This window comes from Acartia tonsa, chromosome 5, assembly GCF_053477335.1.
Source record: "Acartia tonsa isolate MP-2025a chromosome 5, ASM5347733v1, whole genome shotgun sequence".
NCBI lineage: Eukaryota > Metazoa > Arthropoda > Copepoda > Calanoida > Acartiidae > Acartia > Acartia tonsa.
Genome location: NC_137264.1, coordinates 3,994,203 through 4,011,915, shown reverse-complemented (window position 1 = coordinate 4,011,915; position 17,713 = coordinate 3,994,203). Strand labels below are relative to the sequence as shown.

Sequence of the window (17,713 nt, the reverse complement as noted above, 5' to 3'; positions counted from 1 at the left end):
ACTGATATTGTTCCCCTTTACAGTGAAGCTTCTTATAGGTCCTGGTAAGGTTTTAAACTATTTTTGGAGAGGGTGTCTTCACTTCCCTCCTCCCAAAAAAATATTTTTAAAATTCTTTTTAAACTCAAATTTAAAAAGTGATAAGGTCAACTTTTCCCCCTCCTACCAGTGCCCCTAGAGGCTTCTAGGGGCGTAACCGCTAGTATGATATAAAGTAGTAAGGTTTTTTGTCTCTAGCTTAGGATTTCAATAAATACTGAACCGATTGAGTTCTCCCTTTGATGTAAGCTTCACATAGGGCTTGGCATGGTTATAGTCTATCTTATATTAAATTTAAGTCTTTGAGTATGGTTTAAAATATTTTTTCTGCCCATTCCTTCCCCTTCGAATACAGAGTTCCTAGATGCTAGAGGCACATCCACTAGTATAAACATAGAGTAAGATATATACAGTGTGTTTTTTTATGAGAACTTTTTTGAAAGCAATTTTAGTTATCAGAATTTAATGATGAATGGCTTATTTTCTTCGTTTTTTATAACCATTTATAGAACATCAAAAAAATATTTTAGTTTTTATTAAAAAAGTATAGTAAAATCAAAAATTCAAAACCTAGGTGTCAACATATAAAAATGGTTTTAGCGCATTTTTCTCATGCTCAAATCTTCTACCCTTTGCAAGAATGACTGCAAAACGCTTCAAAGTTTAGATACAGAGTTAAAAATTGATACAGATACTTATGGGGACATGTACTAGAACATAGCAAAGTTTGAAGGTTATATCTCAACCAGGGAGGGAGAACTAGCCCCCCAAAGTGGACTACTGAAAATACAATTTTTTTCTTGTAAAAGGGTAAAGATTTGAGCTTAATAAAAATGCGCTAAAACCTTTTTTAGATGTTGACACCTAAGTTTTGAATTTTTGATTTTACTGTAATTTTCAAATAAAAACTGAAATATTTTTTTGATGTTTTATAAATGGTTATAAAAAACGAAGAAAATAAGCCATTAATCATTAAATTCTGATAACTATAAGTGGGGTAAAATTGCTTTCAAAAAAGTTCTCATAAAAAAAACACACTGTATTTATATAGTCAGACTCAGTAAAAGACATTTTAATAGTTATAATACGACGATAGTAAGATATAAAAAGGATAGATAGATAAATAATATAATAGATAGATAGCTAATGGACAGGGTTGGAATAAGGACAGATAGGTATAATGTATAGTGTGCCATTGTTTCCGATAAAATGGCTCCAATTGTTTAAAAATAGCCAAAATATAAATAATGCTTCAATTGGGTAAATGGGGTATTCCTAAACAAAAAACTGGATAGGAATATCATTCTCATTTAAACAAAAACTCATTTTTATGCTAAAATGTGGTTTAATTTTGGTTTTTAAATTTCATTTATTTCCCTGGTATTATTTTTCTTTCTTTTAGTAATAAATAAAAATTCTAAAATCTTCCAAAAAAAATTAAAAATCTTTTAAAAATGATACCAGGGATATAAATAATCATACCGGAGAAATAAATGGGGTATTCCTAGAGAAATATTCATTCCCAAACAAAAAACTGGACAGGAATATCATTCTCATTTAAACAGAAAACTCATTTTTTTTATGCTAAAATCTGGTTTAATTTTGGTTTTTAATTTCCATTTATTTCCCGGCTATGATCATTTATATCCCTGATATCAAGTTTCTTTTAATAATTAATAAAAATTCAAAAATCTTCCAAAAAAAATTAAAAATCTTCTAAAAATGACTACCTCCGGGAAATAAATGACTACCTCTGGGAAATAAATGAATATTTACATCCACTGTTTAAGGGGTCGTTTATATGGAAATGAATATTTACATCCATTATTTAAGGGGTCGTTTATATGGGAATGGGTATTTTGTGTTCAAAAATGAGTTATAAAACTGAAAACAAAGGTGAAAGTGATAGCACACTGTAATGTGTTTGGTTGATTTATGTGCAGAAATCTGGCCTAAGCCTTCCTATACATACTTTCAACATATATTCTCTGTCACTAAGAAATATCATGAAAAAACAGGGACAAATATGTTCATCAGTTGCGCAGAAATAACTAGATGTTGTTAACAAATAACTAAATATGACTGTATAATGGTTTCTTCACTTTATGAAGTTAAATTATTCTTTTATTTTTAAAAAATAAATAAAAATATCTCAGTATTTTATAGCAAATGGTTTGGAAAAACGGTTTTATTAACATAAAATTTATTTCTAAAGATAGGCTTCTTTGTTTTTATACAGGGTAACCCCCTCCCCCCAGTTCATATGAATTCATATAAATTAATAATATTTATTATTTGCTGATGAAAAAATAAAACTATTAAACTTGATATTATTTTGAATTGTCAAAAAAATTGTTTTCTAAAGTTCTTCTTAATTACTATTTTACGTTAAATTTAAATAAGAAAATTAATATATATTAACTTTTTAAAATTCTTGTCAATTAGCCCCTCTTATTCTCTTCAGCTATCTCGTTACATCATTCCTTACTCTCTCTCTGTAGCTCAAAAACTTATACTAATAGACCTTATTGCCTTTGTTATCTTTCAAAGATTATAAAACTTTTTTTAACCTACCAGAAAAAAATGTGAATGCAATGTATTGATGATGCCAGCAAATAAAAACTGGATGGTGTACAAACTACCACTGATGGCTAAATATCCTGGCATATTTTCTGCAGCTAACTGGCTGCTCAGTCCGCTTATTCTCAAAAAACATATACAAAGGTATTGATGGAACAAAAATGTTAAATACCACTTTAGAAATCAATGATTAAATTAAAACATATAGTTGGTGTGTTTTTTGTTTTTGTCTGCCAGCAAATTGTATTTTGCTACTTGTCTGTGTTGATGTTCCCGACATTATTAGTGGATTTTCAAAGACCCAATTGAGAGTCGGCACAAGGTCTTTGGGATGGGTACATACAGCTATTCAAACCCTTCTCCCTTTAATGTTTTACTCTAATTAATATACCATTTTAGAAAGTAGGCTGTATATTTTTTATTGCTAAGATAATGGCGGTACAATTCTGTTAATTACCATTTTTAAAAATAGGCTGTATGAATATCTTTCTCTTAAACCATTCATTAGAAATAGATTAAAAGGTGATGTTTTAAGACAAAAATAAATACATTAATATAATTCTAAAAAAAAATTAAATCTTTAATTAACAAAGACAGTTATGTATTACATATAAGCAGTGCAGCTAAAAAAAATAACAGTTAACTATAATATCAAAATAATAAGCTCATGGTGTAATTAGTAAAATATACATAAAAATATTTTAAAATACTAGAGTATGTGACTGAGTGTGTGAGTGTACCAGTCTATGCAGTTGTGTCTATTTTCTATATTAAAGTAATTTGTTATTGATAAATAACTCTACATAATGCTTGACAGAACGTACGGACATACACCAATTATAAAGTAGCTTCGTTTATTAAGAAAATCTGATTAAGAATGTTGTACCTTGTAAATGTAAAAATTAACAATTTTTATGGTTTCTCTAGTTTCTATTTTTAACAACTGGAAATTATTAAATTTTTACAACTTAAGTAACGGCCAGGGAGGGAGAGAACACTTGTAGTTAAATAAATCTACATCCCTTTCTTCTTCTCAAAAGTTTCATGCTTAGATAATTGGGGAAGATTGATTAATTGCCTATTGTATCATCCTTGGATGCTGTACGTATTGGTGCAAAAAATGGGGACAATTTTTAAATTGATTTGACGGGGCTGTTTATCTACGTCACAAGTGAGGGGAAAGAAAAGGGAAGGAGGAAAGAAACCCCCTAAAAAAGAGATGGGGGTATGACGTCACACGCCAAAACAATTTGAAATTTGTCCCCATTTTTTGCACCAATACGTACAGCATCTCATCCCTGTAATAATGCAAGCAGACTTGTAATTATCTTTGGAGTACAATTATTACAGTTTTAAGAGAGCCTTAAGAGCTTTAAAAGTGTTTTTTTTAGTAGCATACCTGCTCTAAAAGTCCTTGATTTTTTTATTTTGTTAAAAATACACTATTTGTGTATTTTTATTTATCTTTTGAGTTAAAACCAGCTTTACTTTAGCTTAAATGGGTCAAGCCCTTTCAATTCTAAATAAAAAACATGAAACAACCAAAGACTGTGATTTTTTTTCACACAACAACTTATTAGTCCATTCGTTTCAGCTATTTTGAAGCATCTATCCAATTAAAATTTTTCCTTCATTAATCTTTTTTTTTGTATTTCAGTCACGTGACCGGAAGTTCTGGTTGGTTGCCCCCACAGACCTCCTGGGACGGGGGAGGGATAGGACTCCCCTATGGTTGGGAGGCAGCCATAGACAAAGATGGACGAACTTATTATGTCAAGTAAGTATTCCTATTTTTATTACCAGCGGATTCGCCCCCAGCCTCTAGGTGCTTTGCCCCAAGATATAATTTAAAAAAAAAAAAATAAAGTACTACTGGTGCTTGGTCTAATGTGTTCCCAAGAAAATTTTTTTTTTTTTTTTTGGGGGGGGGGGTTAGGGGTGTCCCACCCCCCAAAAAATAGCTTAAAACAACCACAGGACCAATAGGTTATACCCTGAAGAGTAGAATCCGATCGGTTCAGTGGTTACCGAGATTTTAAGGGACGGACGGACGGACGGACAGACAGACAGACAGACAGACAGACAGACGGACAGACAGACAGACGGACAGACGGACAGACGGACAGACGGACAGACAGACATCATTTTACTTTGTATTATAGATAGGCAATGCAACTCTATAATTAGAATGCTGTCAATGATAGATGTCTGGAATTGTATGTGCTGATTCCTAGGCCCGATGAGCATCTGCTCCCTAGCTTACATTGTTCGTCTGTCTTACCATTAAAAATATGTTGGATATATATGTAAAAATTTATATTTAGAATGTGTTGTGTTTGTCCTTAAAGTTAAAGGATTTAGGAAAAATTATATCCTTTAAATTTTATAGTGGTTTCGCTACTAAAAATGCAATTTCTGAAATATTCGTGAAAGTAAGAAATACTTTGTAAAGAATTCGATTCCCTATAAATTTAGGTGTGCATTCAATGCCGCAAAAGTATCAAAGTATCACAATAGCAACAAACCAAACTGTGCCTCCTCCAGCTATGCTTGAACACTGTCTCCTTAGTTTATTTGCTCTGTAATTGTGTAATTTTGCAAATATAGAATATTGTGCTGATGCAAAATTTTGCAGAAATGATTGCACACCTAAATTGGCCGGGGTAGACCAACAAACTTTTTCTATAACAAGCAAGGATGTATTTATCCATTTAGGGTTTGGTTACTTTATATTAGGTAATTATATTAGGTTTTAGAATGAACCAGGTTTTATGCTATTTTTTATAGGATTAAGTCTATAAACATCAGATTGCAGTGTCTTTTTAACGCATAGCTTATGCTTTCCTTTGGAAAAGAATACTTATAGAGTTGCTTCTCAACTAAAGTGCATTTTTTTACTTCGCAGATTTTCTTTTACATAACTATCCTTTGTTATTATAAAAATTGAAAATGATGATTATATAAAAGAAATTCAATAAGTTATAAGCATTTTTAATCATTGAACGATTAGATTTTTTTCAATTTTTTAGCTCATTAATTTATCTTATAGATAATGTCAGTCCGTCAATGAAAAGTAAAATTACTTTTATTTTTCTTGCTTTTTGTCTAATATTAAAAGAATTAAAATTAATTCATTCAATTTCATTGAGACTAATATCATTGTAAAGTTTAGTGATTTCTGACAATAACTGAAAATATTATTTTCTTACTTGAATTTTTTTTTAAAAAGCTTGTTGTTGCTGTCTTACTTATGTACATATTGTTGTCGACTTTTTATTTAATTTGTTGCAATAATCAAAGTTAAAAAAAAAACTTTTTATTGTATATTCATGAAATAAGGTCAAATCTTAAACCTTTACCGCCAATATACAAAACATTGACTGATGTGTAAATAGTAAGGACATTCACTGCTAAGCAGACTCTACCAAAGAGAATATTAAGGGTTCTATCCCTCGTTTCCCTGGTATTACATATTTTGTCCCAATTTATGGGTCAATAAAAAATGGGATTATGTCGTATTATTGTTATGGCTTCTTGATAGCAAGATAGATGGATAGTAGAAAATCTCAGGAATCTAAAGTGATAAGACAATGGCCGATAAATTAATGTGCATTCTCAATGATAATATACAAATTACCCATCCTATAGATTACAATTAGTTGTTTAAACGTTAGGATTCTAAACCAAACAAAAATCAATAAAAGTCCCAAAAGTTATTAAGCCATGGAATAAAAAACGTTATTTTAAAACTTTGGGGACTAATATCAGCTCAATTTCCCCTCCTTCTCTGAGAAAATCTACTATTTTGCAATACGTCAGTTTGTAGAAAATTATATTCACTCGGCTACTATTTGAGATATATCTATAAAATTTCTTGTGAATATTCTCCTGACTGACCATTTTTTAATTTCAGCCATATTAACAAGACAAGCACATATGAGGACCCTAGGAAATGGGGGAGTGTTCAAGAAGTGGAGGAAACCCCGGAACCAAGAGAGGTAAGGACACTTCTAGTATCGCTTCGAAACCTATTAATATTCCGGGGATTAGAACCGGTCCTCAGCCATATTGAAAAATTATTTATAGAGTTGTATTATATCATTATCCAGTTCTACGAATACAGAAATACGGCATCTCAGTACATTTTCATATCCGCGGAAAGCTGTTTAAAATAACTATTTTTACACTCACCATCCATTTATTTCAATTCTACTGGTATAATTTAAATAAACTTTTGCAAAATGGCTGTGAATTCAATTTCCTCTGGATTAAAACCGATTCTGAGCCATAATAAAAATTCAAGTATATAGTATAAATTTATAGAGAAATTTCCACGGAATGCAATTACCTAATCTAATAATTTTTCATTTCACTATCCACAGAAAACTGTCTATAATACGATGTGATAAATAACCATACAGTCCTGCTGTAGCAATGAAAATAAGATATAGATATATCAATCAAAGAAATGCTACATTCCTTACTAAGCTAGGTACAGTAAAACTTAGTATCAAAATATTAATCTTATTTTAATTCCTTCCTTTTCACTAGAGTTCATTCCTTAGCTAAAATAGCTAAAATTTGTAATTTAGGAATAGGGCATTGGCAATAAAATCAAACTATAACCCAATTTACCCCGAATATCTTAAAATAGGTTCTCTCATTCGTTAGCTTTAAAACTTTGGATACTTTAATCAAATCTAGATTGGTTGGTTTAAACTAGGAGTGTGTAAACGTTTTAACCAATAATGTTAATCTACAGAAGGGATACTTTTGTTTTTCATCATTTGTTAACGATGATTTTAAGGATCGAACCAAGTCCAAAGAATTGCAAAGAAAAATTATATCTCGCAAAGTTTCTTTACTCTCCCTCTCTCGCATAGTTTGTGTCAAATATGCATACAGGGACAGCTTTTCTTATAAATGAATAAGACAGATGGACAAACGAACATTAACAATTACGAAAAAAGAAACTAATAGTTATTTCTCGCATCGTATTATAAACGGCTTTCCGCGGATATAGAATGTATAATTATAAGATTTAAACTAGTTTTTTTAGCCCCGAGGTGCCAAAAGCACCGGCAAAAAAACTAGTTTTAATCTTTTGATTGTACAGTTTTATATTCGTAGAAAGCTGGATATCATACGATGCTAGACATAGTTTTTTCGTATGGACGAGAACCGGTTCCTATCCACCGGATTCGAATTATTATTGAGTTTGAAAAAAGTATTTGACTTTATGGCAAAATTGCTCTTGAACTTATCAGTATGGAAATAATCGTTCTAAAAACAGGATAATTATATCTAGTAAATGTCATATGACTTTCTAGTAACGATTCATTGTATAATATACTAAACTCATTCTAGACTATCTTTTTAGACTGCGCAATAAACCCTTATATTGCACGACCTTATTCATATTAAATGTTCCTATTCTTTAGCATAAACTAAATATTATCTTTCAAGGCCACTACATTTCAAAACGATTGCTTAGTTAAGCAGCTATGTTATTAATCAACCTAAATGGTTCTTTCCCTTAAAGTACCTGCTAAGCACTAAATCTCCCACCATATTATTTTTTTAGAAAATGTATTGAAAATAATGTGGAGAGAGGTCAGCTTTTTTATCTTCTTTGCCATAGGCGTCCAAGGGGGGGGGGTAATGGGGCGATTACCCCCCCCAAACGATTTTGGGGGTGCCGTAAATTTTACCCCCCTCCCATTTAAAATTTACCCCTACCCTGGGGGTGCCGTAGGCACCCCCAACCATTTAGGAGGGGGTATTTACCCCCCCCAAAATAAAAAATCTCTAAAAAAAAAATTTTTGCGCGCTTCGCGCGCATTTTTAATACTATATATTTAATAAAATTTAAATTACCCCCCCCAAAAATTTTACCCCGGGGGTAACTTTTGGGGGGGGGAAACTAAATTTACCCCTGCCAACAGATTTCAGGGGGGGTAATTACCCCCCCCAAGCAAATTTTACCCCCGGGGTAAAAATTTTGGGGGGGGTAAAAAAAATTTGCGGCGCGCTTCGCGCGCCATTTTACCCCCCCCAAAAACGAATAACCCCCCCTTAAAAAATTTTTACCCCCCCCAAGATAAAAAGCTTGGACGCCCCTGTTCTTTGCCTTACTCTACTGTCTTTCTAGTACCTAATATAAACGAATGAAAAAGTTACTACCCCTTATTTTTAATTTGTTAAAAAACATGGCTTAACAGACACCTAAGAGGAATACATTTTAAGAAACCTTGTTAAACCCAAGAAAGCTTAGATTTTTTAAAGGTATTGTCACTAAATGTAAACAGCTATTAGGAATAGATTAATATTTTTGTATATAACTTCTAAAATTAGAGTTTTCTTTTATTTGTAAATATTATCTAAAGTGAGAAGTTTTTATAATCGATACAAGATTTTAAAGTTTTCATAGATCAGATTCTGAGATACTTGTCAGACGTGCTTACAAAAAAAAAACTAAAGTTGATATTATGGTAGCCATTGAAAATTTTTCTGGCGACGTCGACGTAAATTTTCAATTTCAAAGCATTGAATTTGTATTTCAACAAAATTCACCAATTTAAACAGTAAACGGATTAGTGGGTTAAGATACACAAATCAGTAATATAACTGGTTTCTTATAAACAAAGGTCGTGCAATCAATTATTACCTTTAATAATTACCTTTATTATTTTTATGATTAAATTTAGAAACACCTTTATTCACTTCAAGATAAACTTTTCGCCAAAGTTTAAAAGTTTTTAGAAAACTATTTTCTAATTTTTGTAACATATTAAAATTTCCCCCAAAAAGTGTCAATGTTGAATATTTTGACATATTTTAATTAGTTGTTCCAGACCGTGTCATATAATTGACGTTAAAAATAATATTTCTATGCAGTCTATTAAGGCTAACTAATTCCTTATCGCAATTAACAGTCATAATCTAAATATTATGCTTCTTTAAACAATGTTATGTTATCAAAAGTTAATTTACCTACTACCTTTGGTCGTACAATAAATACTCAACTTTTAACTTCAATATACCTATTATCTATTTAATTGTTTTCAGGTGACCTTAGAAAGACATCCAGAACTTGGATTTGGCTTCGTGGCAGGCTCTGAGAGACCAGTCATTGTAAGGTAATAGTATTTAGGGCTTATTGTAAACTCAACAAATTGTTAGTGTATCTAAAAATGAATTAAATTGTCTGTAACAGGGAATTTACTAAAAGCCTCATAATTAAGAAAAAAATATTGTCAAGTACTTCTTAACTTCTTTATATTTCCTGTTTTTTGCGTTAATTATAATCAAAATTTTCTTATTTATCTAAAACTTAGTCTGTACTGTTTTATTATTAATGTATAAGTAATGGATATAAGTATTCGTTGGTTTTACCTAAAATAATAAATCATATCATTCTTACTCTTTATATATGATATATATATGTATACTAAAGAACTTGCAAAAAAGCGTCTCAACACATTTTAATGTCCGTCAGTCAGTATATCATCCATTTGCCATAATGTAAGTAATCTTTTCTGGGCAAACTCTGCTTTTAAAGATAGATGTCTAAAATTCATTTGTTAGATTCCATAGACCACTGAGCACCTACATATATTAATTCTGTTATTTTTGGATGCTATATTCACTTGTAAATGAGCTTGGATTCTTAGGGAATTAATTGTCCTGGTTTATATAATAATAAATATAGAGTATATAATTCTTAATGATTCAGAAAGAAAATGGTAAGGAAATGCAGTAAAAGAAACCAAGTATAACGTTTACATAATAAGCGCAGCAAATATTTTAGATATAAAAAACAAGGGGGGGGGGGGAGTAATACAATATAGAACTGATTCATCAATTAATCAAAGTCAAACAAACGAACGTACAACAGCTTTAGTGTAACATGCTTCAAGGAAAGAAAAGGTGTAAAAAATTATGGACCCCGTATTTGGATAAACAAAATTACCCCTTCTGGGGATTAAAATATTTGTGCAATCAATTAAGATTTAATAAAAGTTTTCTTAGTTTTTAAACCAACGAATTTTAATGTTTATAAGTTTAATTTACAGTACAATTTCCCCTCCCTCCCTACATAAGTAAGACTTATTTAGGGGTGTAGAAATATTATAGGGATGCTGCGCATCTGAAAGTTCTAGTATGTACATAAATACAAAAACTTATTTGGTATTGGAGTTATAATTGCAACATAGATGAACATTTTTCTTAAACAAGGATGACAACATACATAAAAGCAAAGCCCAATAAGAACGCAAAATCAACTAACATTAACAATTTTAGTTTTAATTTGAAAAAAAAATTACAAATTAGAGGTCTACACCAAATGTCCATGCTTATGTGACTTTGATAGAGATGTAACATGCAACCTTGTACTAGCTCTTAACAGTCGGGCCCTTTTGCCGCACCTTAATCGGTCGGGGGAAGGGAGGGGGCGTTCAACGCCCCCCCCCCTATTATCTCAGTTCCTATTACAGCTAGAGGGCTAAAAATTTTTGTGCAAGTCCCCTGTTTGATAATGAATTTCCGACCTAAGGTAAGTCAAAGTCAATTTTCGCTTCCTTCAGCCTTTGTTTTTAGGTCCTTTTTTACTTAAAAACTTCAATTTAGCTGTAATTGTCTTATTTTTGAAGCTAGAAGAACAATTTTTTGCAGAAAAAATGAAAATGAAAATGAGATAGAAAAATCCGGAGGGGGTGGGGCGTTCAATGCCCCCCCCCCCCCTCCAAATCGTTAAGGGCTAGTAATCACCACTTTACTATTCATTTTGATAAAACAATATATAGTATGGTTTGAAAAAATAGATAAACATATGTATAAATATCCAGATTATGTAAAATGATACATTTGTATGCCGTCTAAAACCCGAATATTCTGAAATAGGAAATAAGTATTCTAAATTTGTTTACAAAAAAGAAAGAAAATAATCTATGCCAATTAGGTCTATATTTTTTTAGGTTTTGATGAATAATCACTTAAATTTTTAAATTATGAACAATTAGTTTGTTTCACTTTTCTAGGTTGAATTCTGCCGTTACAGAAATCTGTCGTACGGTCGTACAAACATTCTTTAGTTGTAAAGTAATTTTTCTGTTAGAATTATTATCCTTATAAAAAATGTATAAAGCAAAAAAACATTTATATTCTCAAAATCTATCTGATATACGAAGATTTATTTATTGTACTGTATAACATTTTTTTCTCGCTTGTATAGTTTTAGATTACTATAAAACATATTAGATCAGAACAGACAGAGATCTAAAAAATGGCACCAAATGAAAGGAAAATCTACAAAACCAAAACTGTGTTTTATACATACATGTACATTGTACATGTCTAACAAAGTCCTCAAATGTTATCTTATTTTCCAAGGAAAATATACCCCCCCCCCCCCCTCCCAAACCTCTATCTTTTACACCGCATTTTTTAAAAGAATTAATTTGTAGTTGTAATACGCAAGACGTTACAAATATCAAAAAGAAACAAATAAAATGGTAGTATTTAAACAATTATGCGAAAACGGGTCCAAGGACAAACGCAGGAGTCCCAAACGTCGGATTTGACACTTAACATAACCTAACCTAATCTAAACCATCTTATAGGTTTTTTAAATGCCTAACCCCTGCGGGGGGCTTATTTGTATATTTATACCTTAGCCTAACCTAATCTGTATAGAAATACTTAATTGAATTAATATTTTAACACTACTGCGTTTGTTTACTTCGACGTTTGGGACTCCTGGAACCGCGAAAACCTACTTACAAAATTGGAGGTTATTAAGCAACCCACTTGCTGAAAAGGAATTATGTATAAAGTCCCTATACAATAATTTATCTTATATATATTTCCATAAATCTACAAACTTGTTAAACAAAAATTGTCTAGCTGTATGTACATTTCAGTAGTAGGTATAAGGAACAAGTGCGCAGGATGCTGTAAGTAATGGTGCAAAAAATAGGGACGAATTTCAAATTGATTTGACGGGGCTGATTTTTTTACGTCACAAGTGAAGGGAAAGAAAAGGGAAGGGGGAAAGAAACCCCCTAGAAAAGAGATGGGGGTTCCCTTCACTTGTGACGTAAATAAACTAGCCCCGTCAAATCAATTTGAAATTCGTCCCCATTTTTTGCACCATTACTTACAGCGCAGCTACCCCGAATATTTTAAGCAATACATCTCTATCAAATCTCAATGGCATATGATCAATGTAAATCAGTAGAAATTGGTTGTATAGTGATTGAATTTTTTATTATAATAGTTCCAAAATCAAAACATTTTAACATTATGATGACTATTGCTTAATTTTTATAAAGACATTGAAGAGTAACTAAATGCAAAAAAAGTCAATAGTAAATATGTCTTTCTTTGAGCTTTTCATTTTAAAACAATTAAATGACTTCTTAAATCATAAATAACTTTTACATTTTAGTTGCTATTTGCAACTCTTTTCAAATTTGCTTTAAAGGGATAATGAAATCCACACAAAAACGAAAACAACCGTAAATTCATCGTCGCTCTATTCTTTTATCATTTTTATTTATTGTTTTCAAAAAACATGTCCTTGTCTCTTTATTTGACTTTGAAACTGTCTCTCAATTAAAAATGGCATCACATGCTTCTCTAAAGTCAAAGTGTCATTAAATTTCTCCAAAGAATATTTCCATTTTCATAACTTCACATCTGTTGGGAACTTTGGTGTTCCAAAAATTGCGCTAATTTTACCAATTTTACAGCTGCTCTAAAAAGCGGTGCTTCTCCATAAGATCCAATTTTACGTCATCTTAAAGGTTATAGAAAAAAAAACCAAAATATGTTTCATTTTTTTTGTACGAACACTAAGTATTTCATAGTATGCTATTTTGAAATAGATTTTATAGATAGATAGTAAGATCTCTCTTTTACATAGAGTTGATGTTTTCACAATATAAACAAAAAATGGGTATAGTCCTTTCCACGACATCCCTCCATAAGGAGCGATTCTTCGTATTTTTCACAGTAGCTATTCTCCTATTTCTAGCCCCTGCGGGGGGCTCTAACCCTGCGTGGCCAATTACCTAACCCTGTGGGGCAATCATCTAACACAATAAAACCTAACCTAACCTAAAATAACCTATAAAAAGCCATTTTAAAAATACGAAGAATCGCTTCTTATGGAGGGATGTCGTGGAAAGGACTATACCCCAAAAAATTAAAATTTAAAAATGTTTCTGTAAACATATGCAACGCATTATTGTTTTAGGTTTATACACGTATAAATACACAAAATTGCCCCATCTTTAAATTAAAATTGATAGTTGAACACTTAACTCTATGAACCCACCAATCAAAATTCAAAAAGTCCCCAAAGTTGTTAAGCCAACGAATAAGAAAACCTTATTATAAAACTTTGGGGACTAGTTTAATATAAAGCCAATTGTTGCCTCTCTCTATGCCCCAAGTCAGTAAAAATTCAAAAAGAGCAAAGATGTCTTGGGGCTGAGGAAAGGCTTCATTTTTGTTGTTTTTCCCTGTGGACACTTTTGAATATTCCAAATTTTAATCTTAAAGACATCCAAATGCAAATTCAATAGTTTTACAGTTTTGCAGAGTGCAAGGAGGGTGTGTGCAGAAATTTAGGGATAGGTAAATAGAAGAAAACTAATTGTTGTTTTTATGTATTTGGCTATAAAGGTAAAGTTCAGTCGGACTAATTTCATTTCTTAACATTACAACTATTAGTCAGAATAACTAACAATAAGTGTAAAAATTTGTATAACAAAAATTTCTAATAAAATAAAATAGTAATGGTCTATTATTAAAAATTTATTTAAATTGTTTTTCCTATTTGTGAAATACCCTTAAGTCCCTGGCAAAAGGGTTGACTCAAGGAAGAATATTTGCATAACTGCACAGCATAATTGAAATTTCCAGTCTTATTAAATTGTTTTTGGACTATTGGATTCAAGGATAATGTATTTTAAAATGTTACCATAGAAAATCATACATAGATTTTCATGTGGTTCTTTTCACAAATAGAAAAAGGTAAAGGAATAAAGAGCCTATATATTAGAAATAAATTATATGATTATTAATCAACGAAGAAACACTTTTGTGTATTGCCATTGAGGTGAGAGGTTTGAATCTCGGCCTTATTATTCATTCACTAACTAAAATATGGCATAGTTTCCTTGTATGTAAGGTGCTAATAAAAGTAATGAAAGTGAATGACTAACCAAGGGTTTGGACTTAAATTGAACTGGTTCTAACAGTTTTATAAGGCAAAAATTAATAATTTCATTTAGAAGGGGAGGTAATTTTGTAAAAGATAATTGGGGAAGTAAATCAATTTGTCCATTGTTTTATCTCCGAAGATTACAGTTGCCTACTACAAGAACTGGCTGTCAAACATACCCTTGTAATTATTACCTGTGTAATTATTAAATATTCAAAATAGATATCTAAACCTTGTTTTTTATTTAGATTTGTGACTGGTGGTGGTCCCAGTGTGGACAAGTTGATGCCAGGTGACCAGATCTTGTCAATTAATGGTGAAGACGTGGCCAGGTAACGTATTTTCTTGTTTTTTTGTGGTTGTATGGTTTTAGCACTTTTTTAGAGGTTAATATACTCTACAATTAGGGTATGTCCATTTGTACGGCAGCACAATATTGTAAATTCATATAGCAAAGTACAGGATTTACAATTTAAAATACACAGACTCTATGTGTCAAAACACCTTCATCTTCCTATATTTATTAAAAACATAGTAAAAATCTGAAACTATTACATGAAAATATTCTTTCCCATACATGATGATCTAAAAATACAACAAAGACTAAAAGTTTTGACCAAGTATAATATCTGTTTCACTACATTTCACATATTTTTCTGCTACAAAACTTGTTCCAATATATTAAGAATTTGAGAAATGGGGTTTGCTTTGTAAGGTTTTTAAACAATCAAAACAAAAATTTTAACTTCATAAAGATATATGTATATTTTTCTTTAAATTGTTAATTGCTACAATTAAAAAGAATCAAATTAATTTTAGAATCTGTCTTAATATGCTTTTTAAAGATACTATGAAAAAAGTAACAAAATTCTAATTCAAGCATTGAAAAAAAGTTATGGAAATTTAAAAACTGGTTCCCTATAATGTCCATTAGAGATTCTTGTTTCTTTTCAGTGGAATAATCTAAGTATTATCTGAATTTACATATTTCCCTGTATAATTTTGTCTCTCTCTCTTTCTTTACTTATCTATTCACATAAAGTATTGGAAAAATAGAGAATGTATTTTTTGAGACAGTGCTGAATTATCTTTTAAAGTGTGATTTATCCATCTATCAATCCATTTATAAGGGAAAAATAAAGTATGACACATGACATACAAATTAGACCAGGGTTAAATAGCAATGCACAGAACAGTCTGATTTCAGGATGAGGACTTATACCACAAGCATTTTTTGATTTCTTCAAATCATTTGACTGATTTGTTTCTTATTAATGAGAACACTAAAAATATCTTTTTTAATTAACACAAATCTATCTATCAATTGGAATATTATAATAATAACTTTCTATTCAGGGCGCCACGTGATCATGTGATACAGTTGGTGCGCAATTGCCGCGAAACAGTAACTCTAGTCGTCTGTCAACCTCCTCTTGATAATGTAAGTATAAAGTCGTCTTTGATTTAAAACCTGTAATGGGTAAGTTTTCTAAATATCATAGAATGATAGTAAGTATAGTATATAGCATTAGAATTAGCTAAGAGAAGTTGCATAGAAAGATATCTTGCTAGCTATGAATACTGAATAGTAATGGATATGACAATGTTTGAAATGCTTTAGACATTCTGCAATAAAAAGTTTTGGCCCAGTTCAACTTTTCTTACATTTTCATACTTTTTTTTACTTTCTAAAAGATTTTATTCCTACAAGGTTGACAACCAGAGAGGGAGGGGACAATGGGCTTTTATTCAACTAGTCCCCAAAGTTTTATAATCTTATTTTCTTATAATTTGACCTAACAAATTTGGGTACTATTATTAAATTTTTATTGGTTGGTAAATTAAGTTGAGTGTCCAAATGTTTCAACCACTAATCGTAATCAACAGAAGGTTTTTTTGTATCATCATTGGAGATGTACATTAATTTATCGGCCATTGTCTTATCCCTAATAACAGCGGCTTTATAAGCAAAGAAATAATAGATTTGAAAGTGCTAACATCTTAATTGGTTGTTATTCAGTAAAGAGTCTACTACTTCTTATCTTTTGTTTACACTAGGGTTGGGCCGGATATCCTTGTGGCCGGATATCCGGCCGGATAGTTTCAATATCCGGTATCCGGATATCCGATGTGGCCGGATATCCGATGTGGCCGGATATCCGGCCGGATAGTTTCAATATCCGGCCCAACCCTAAGACCCCCCCTCCCCCCACCCAATTTTATATGAAATTTGATCTAACTTCTGTGACCAATTTCGTGCTTGTTTTCTTTATAAAAGTTTCTATAAATGTGTGAAAGTTTTATGTGTGTATGCCAACTAGAGACGCAGAGATTAATATGCTAATTCTACATTACTAAATATGAAAAGTGACAAATATCTTAAACAGTAAATAACAACAGTAAAACAGAACAATGTAGATTAAAATGTGTTGAATTGACTTATATGAACAACCTAATGCTATTCTAATAATGACTGCATCTGAAAGCAATAAGACTCAGAAACAAACTAGTGTAAACTGTTTTAAGTAGGGTTCAACAGTCGCCTGTTAGCCTCAGAGAAATTAATCTTTTACAATTTAAAAATCAGCTAGAAGCATGAAACTGACCCAAATTTTGAAATCCCTCTTTACAAACGTTTTTTCAAAGAGTCCCAACAGGTTTATATTTAAGGCTAACGCGCGGCTGTCGAGCCATGTTTTTAAGTTTTGGAGAAATGAAAACAAACATTTCAAGTTAATTTAATCAAATTTAGAGTGGGGAAAACACAAAATTAATTTTTAGAAAGAGTAAAATATTGAAGTTTAATAGTGCCTATAAAAATGACCTCATACTGGCCATAGTATTGGTCAATTGAAATGTCTA

The 17,713-nt window shown here is 31.2% G+C and overlaps 1 protein-coding gene across 6 annotated transcripts in view; it reads left to right on the top strand.

The window, feature by feature from the left end:
• Positions 1 to 17,713, top strand: part of LOC145318556 (uncharacterized) — a 547,717-nt gene that overhangs the window by 456,971 nt on the left and 73,033 nt on the right. For all 6 annotated transcript variants that reach the window (XM_080159918.1, XM_080159917.1, XM_080159916.1 and 3 more), the window contains 5 exons: positions 4,277 to 4,396; positions 6,533 to 6,617; positions 9,688 to 9,758; positions 15,100 to 15,183; positions 16,208 to 16,292. In XM_080159918.1, the coding sequence (XP_080016044.1) occupies positions 4,277 to 4,396; positions 6,533 to 6,617; positions 9,688 to 9,758; positions 15,100 to 15,183; positions 16,208 to 16,292 (445 nt within the window). The remainder of the gene's footprint in view (positions 1 to 4,276; positions 4,397 to 6,532; positions 6,618 to 9,687; positions 9,759 to 15,099; positions 15,184 to 16,207; positions 16,293 to 17,713) is intronic.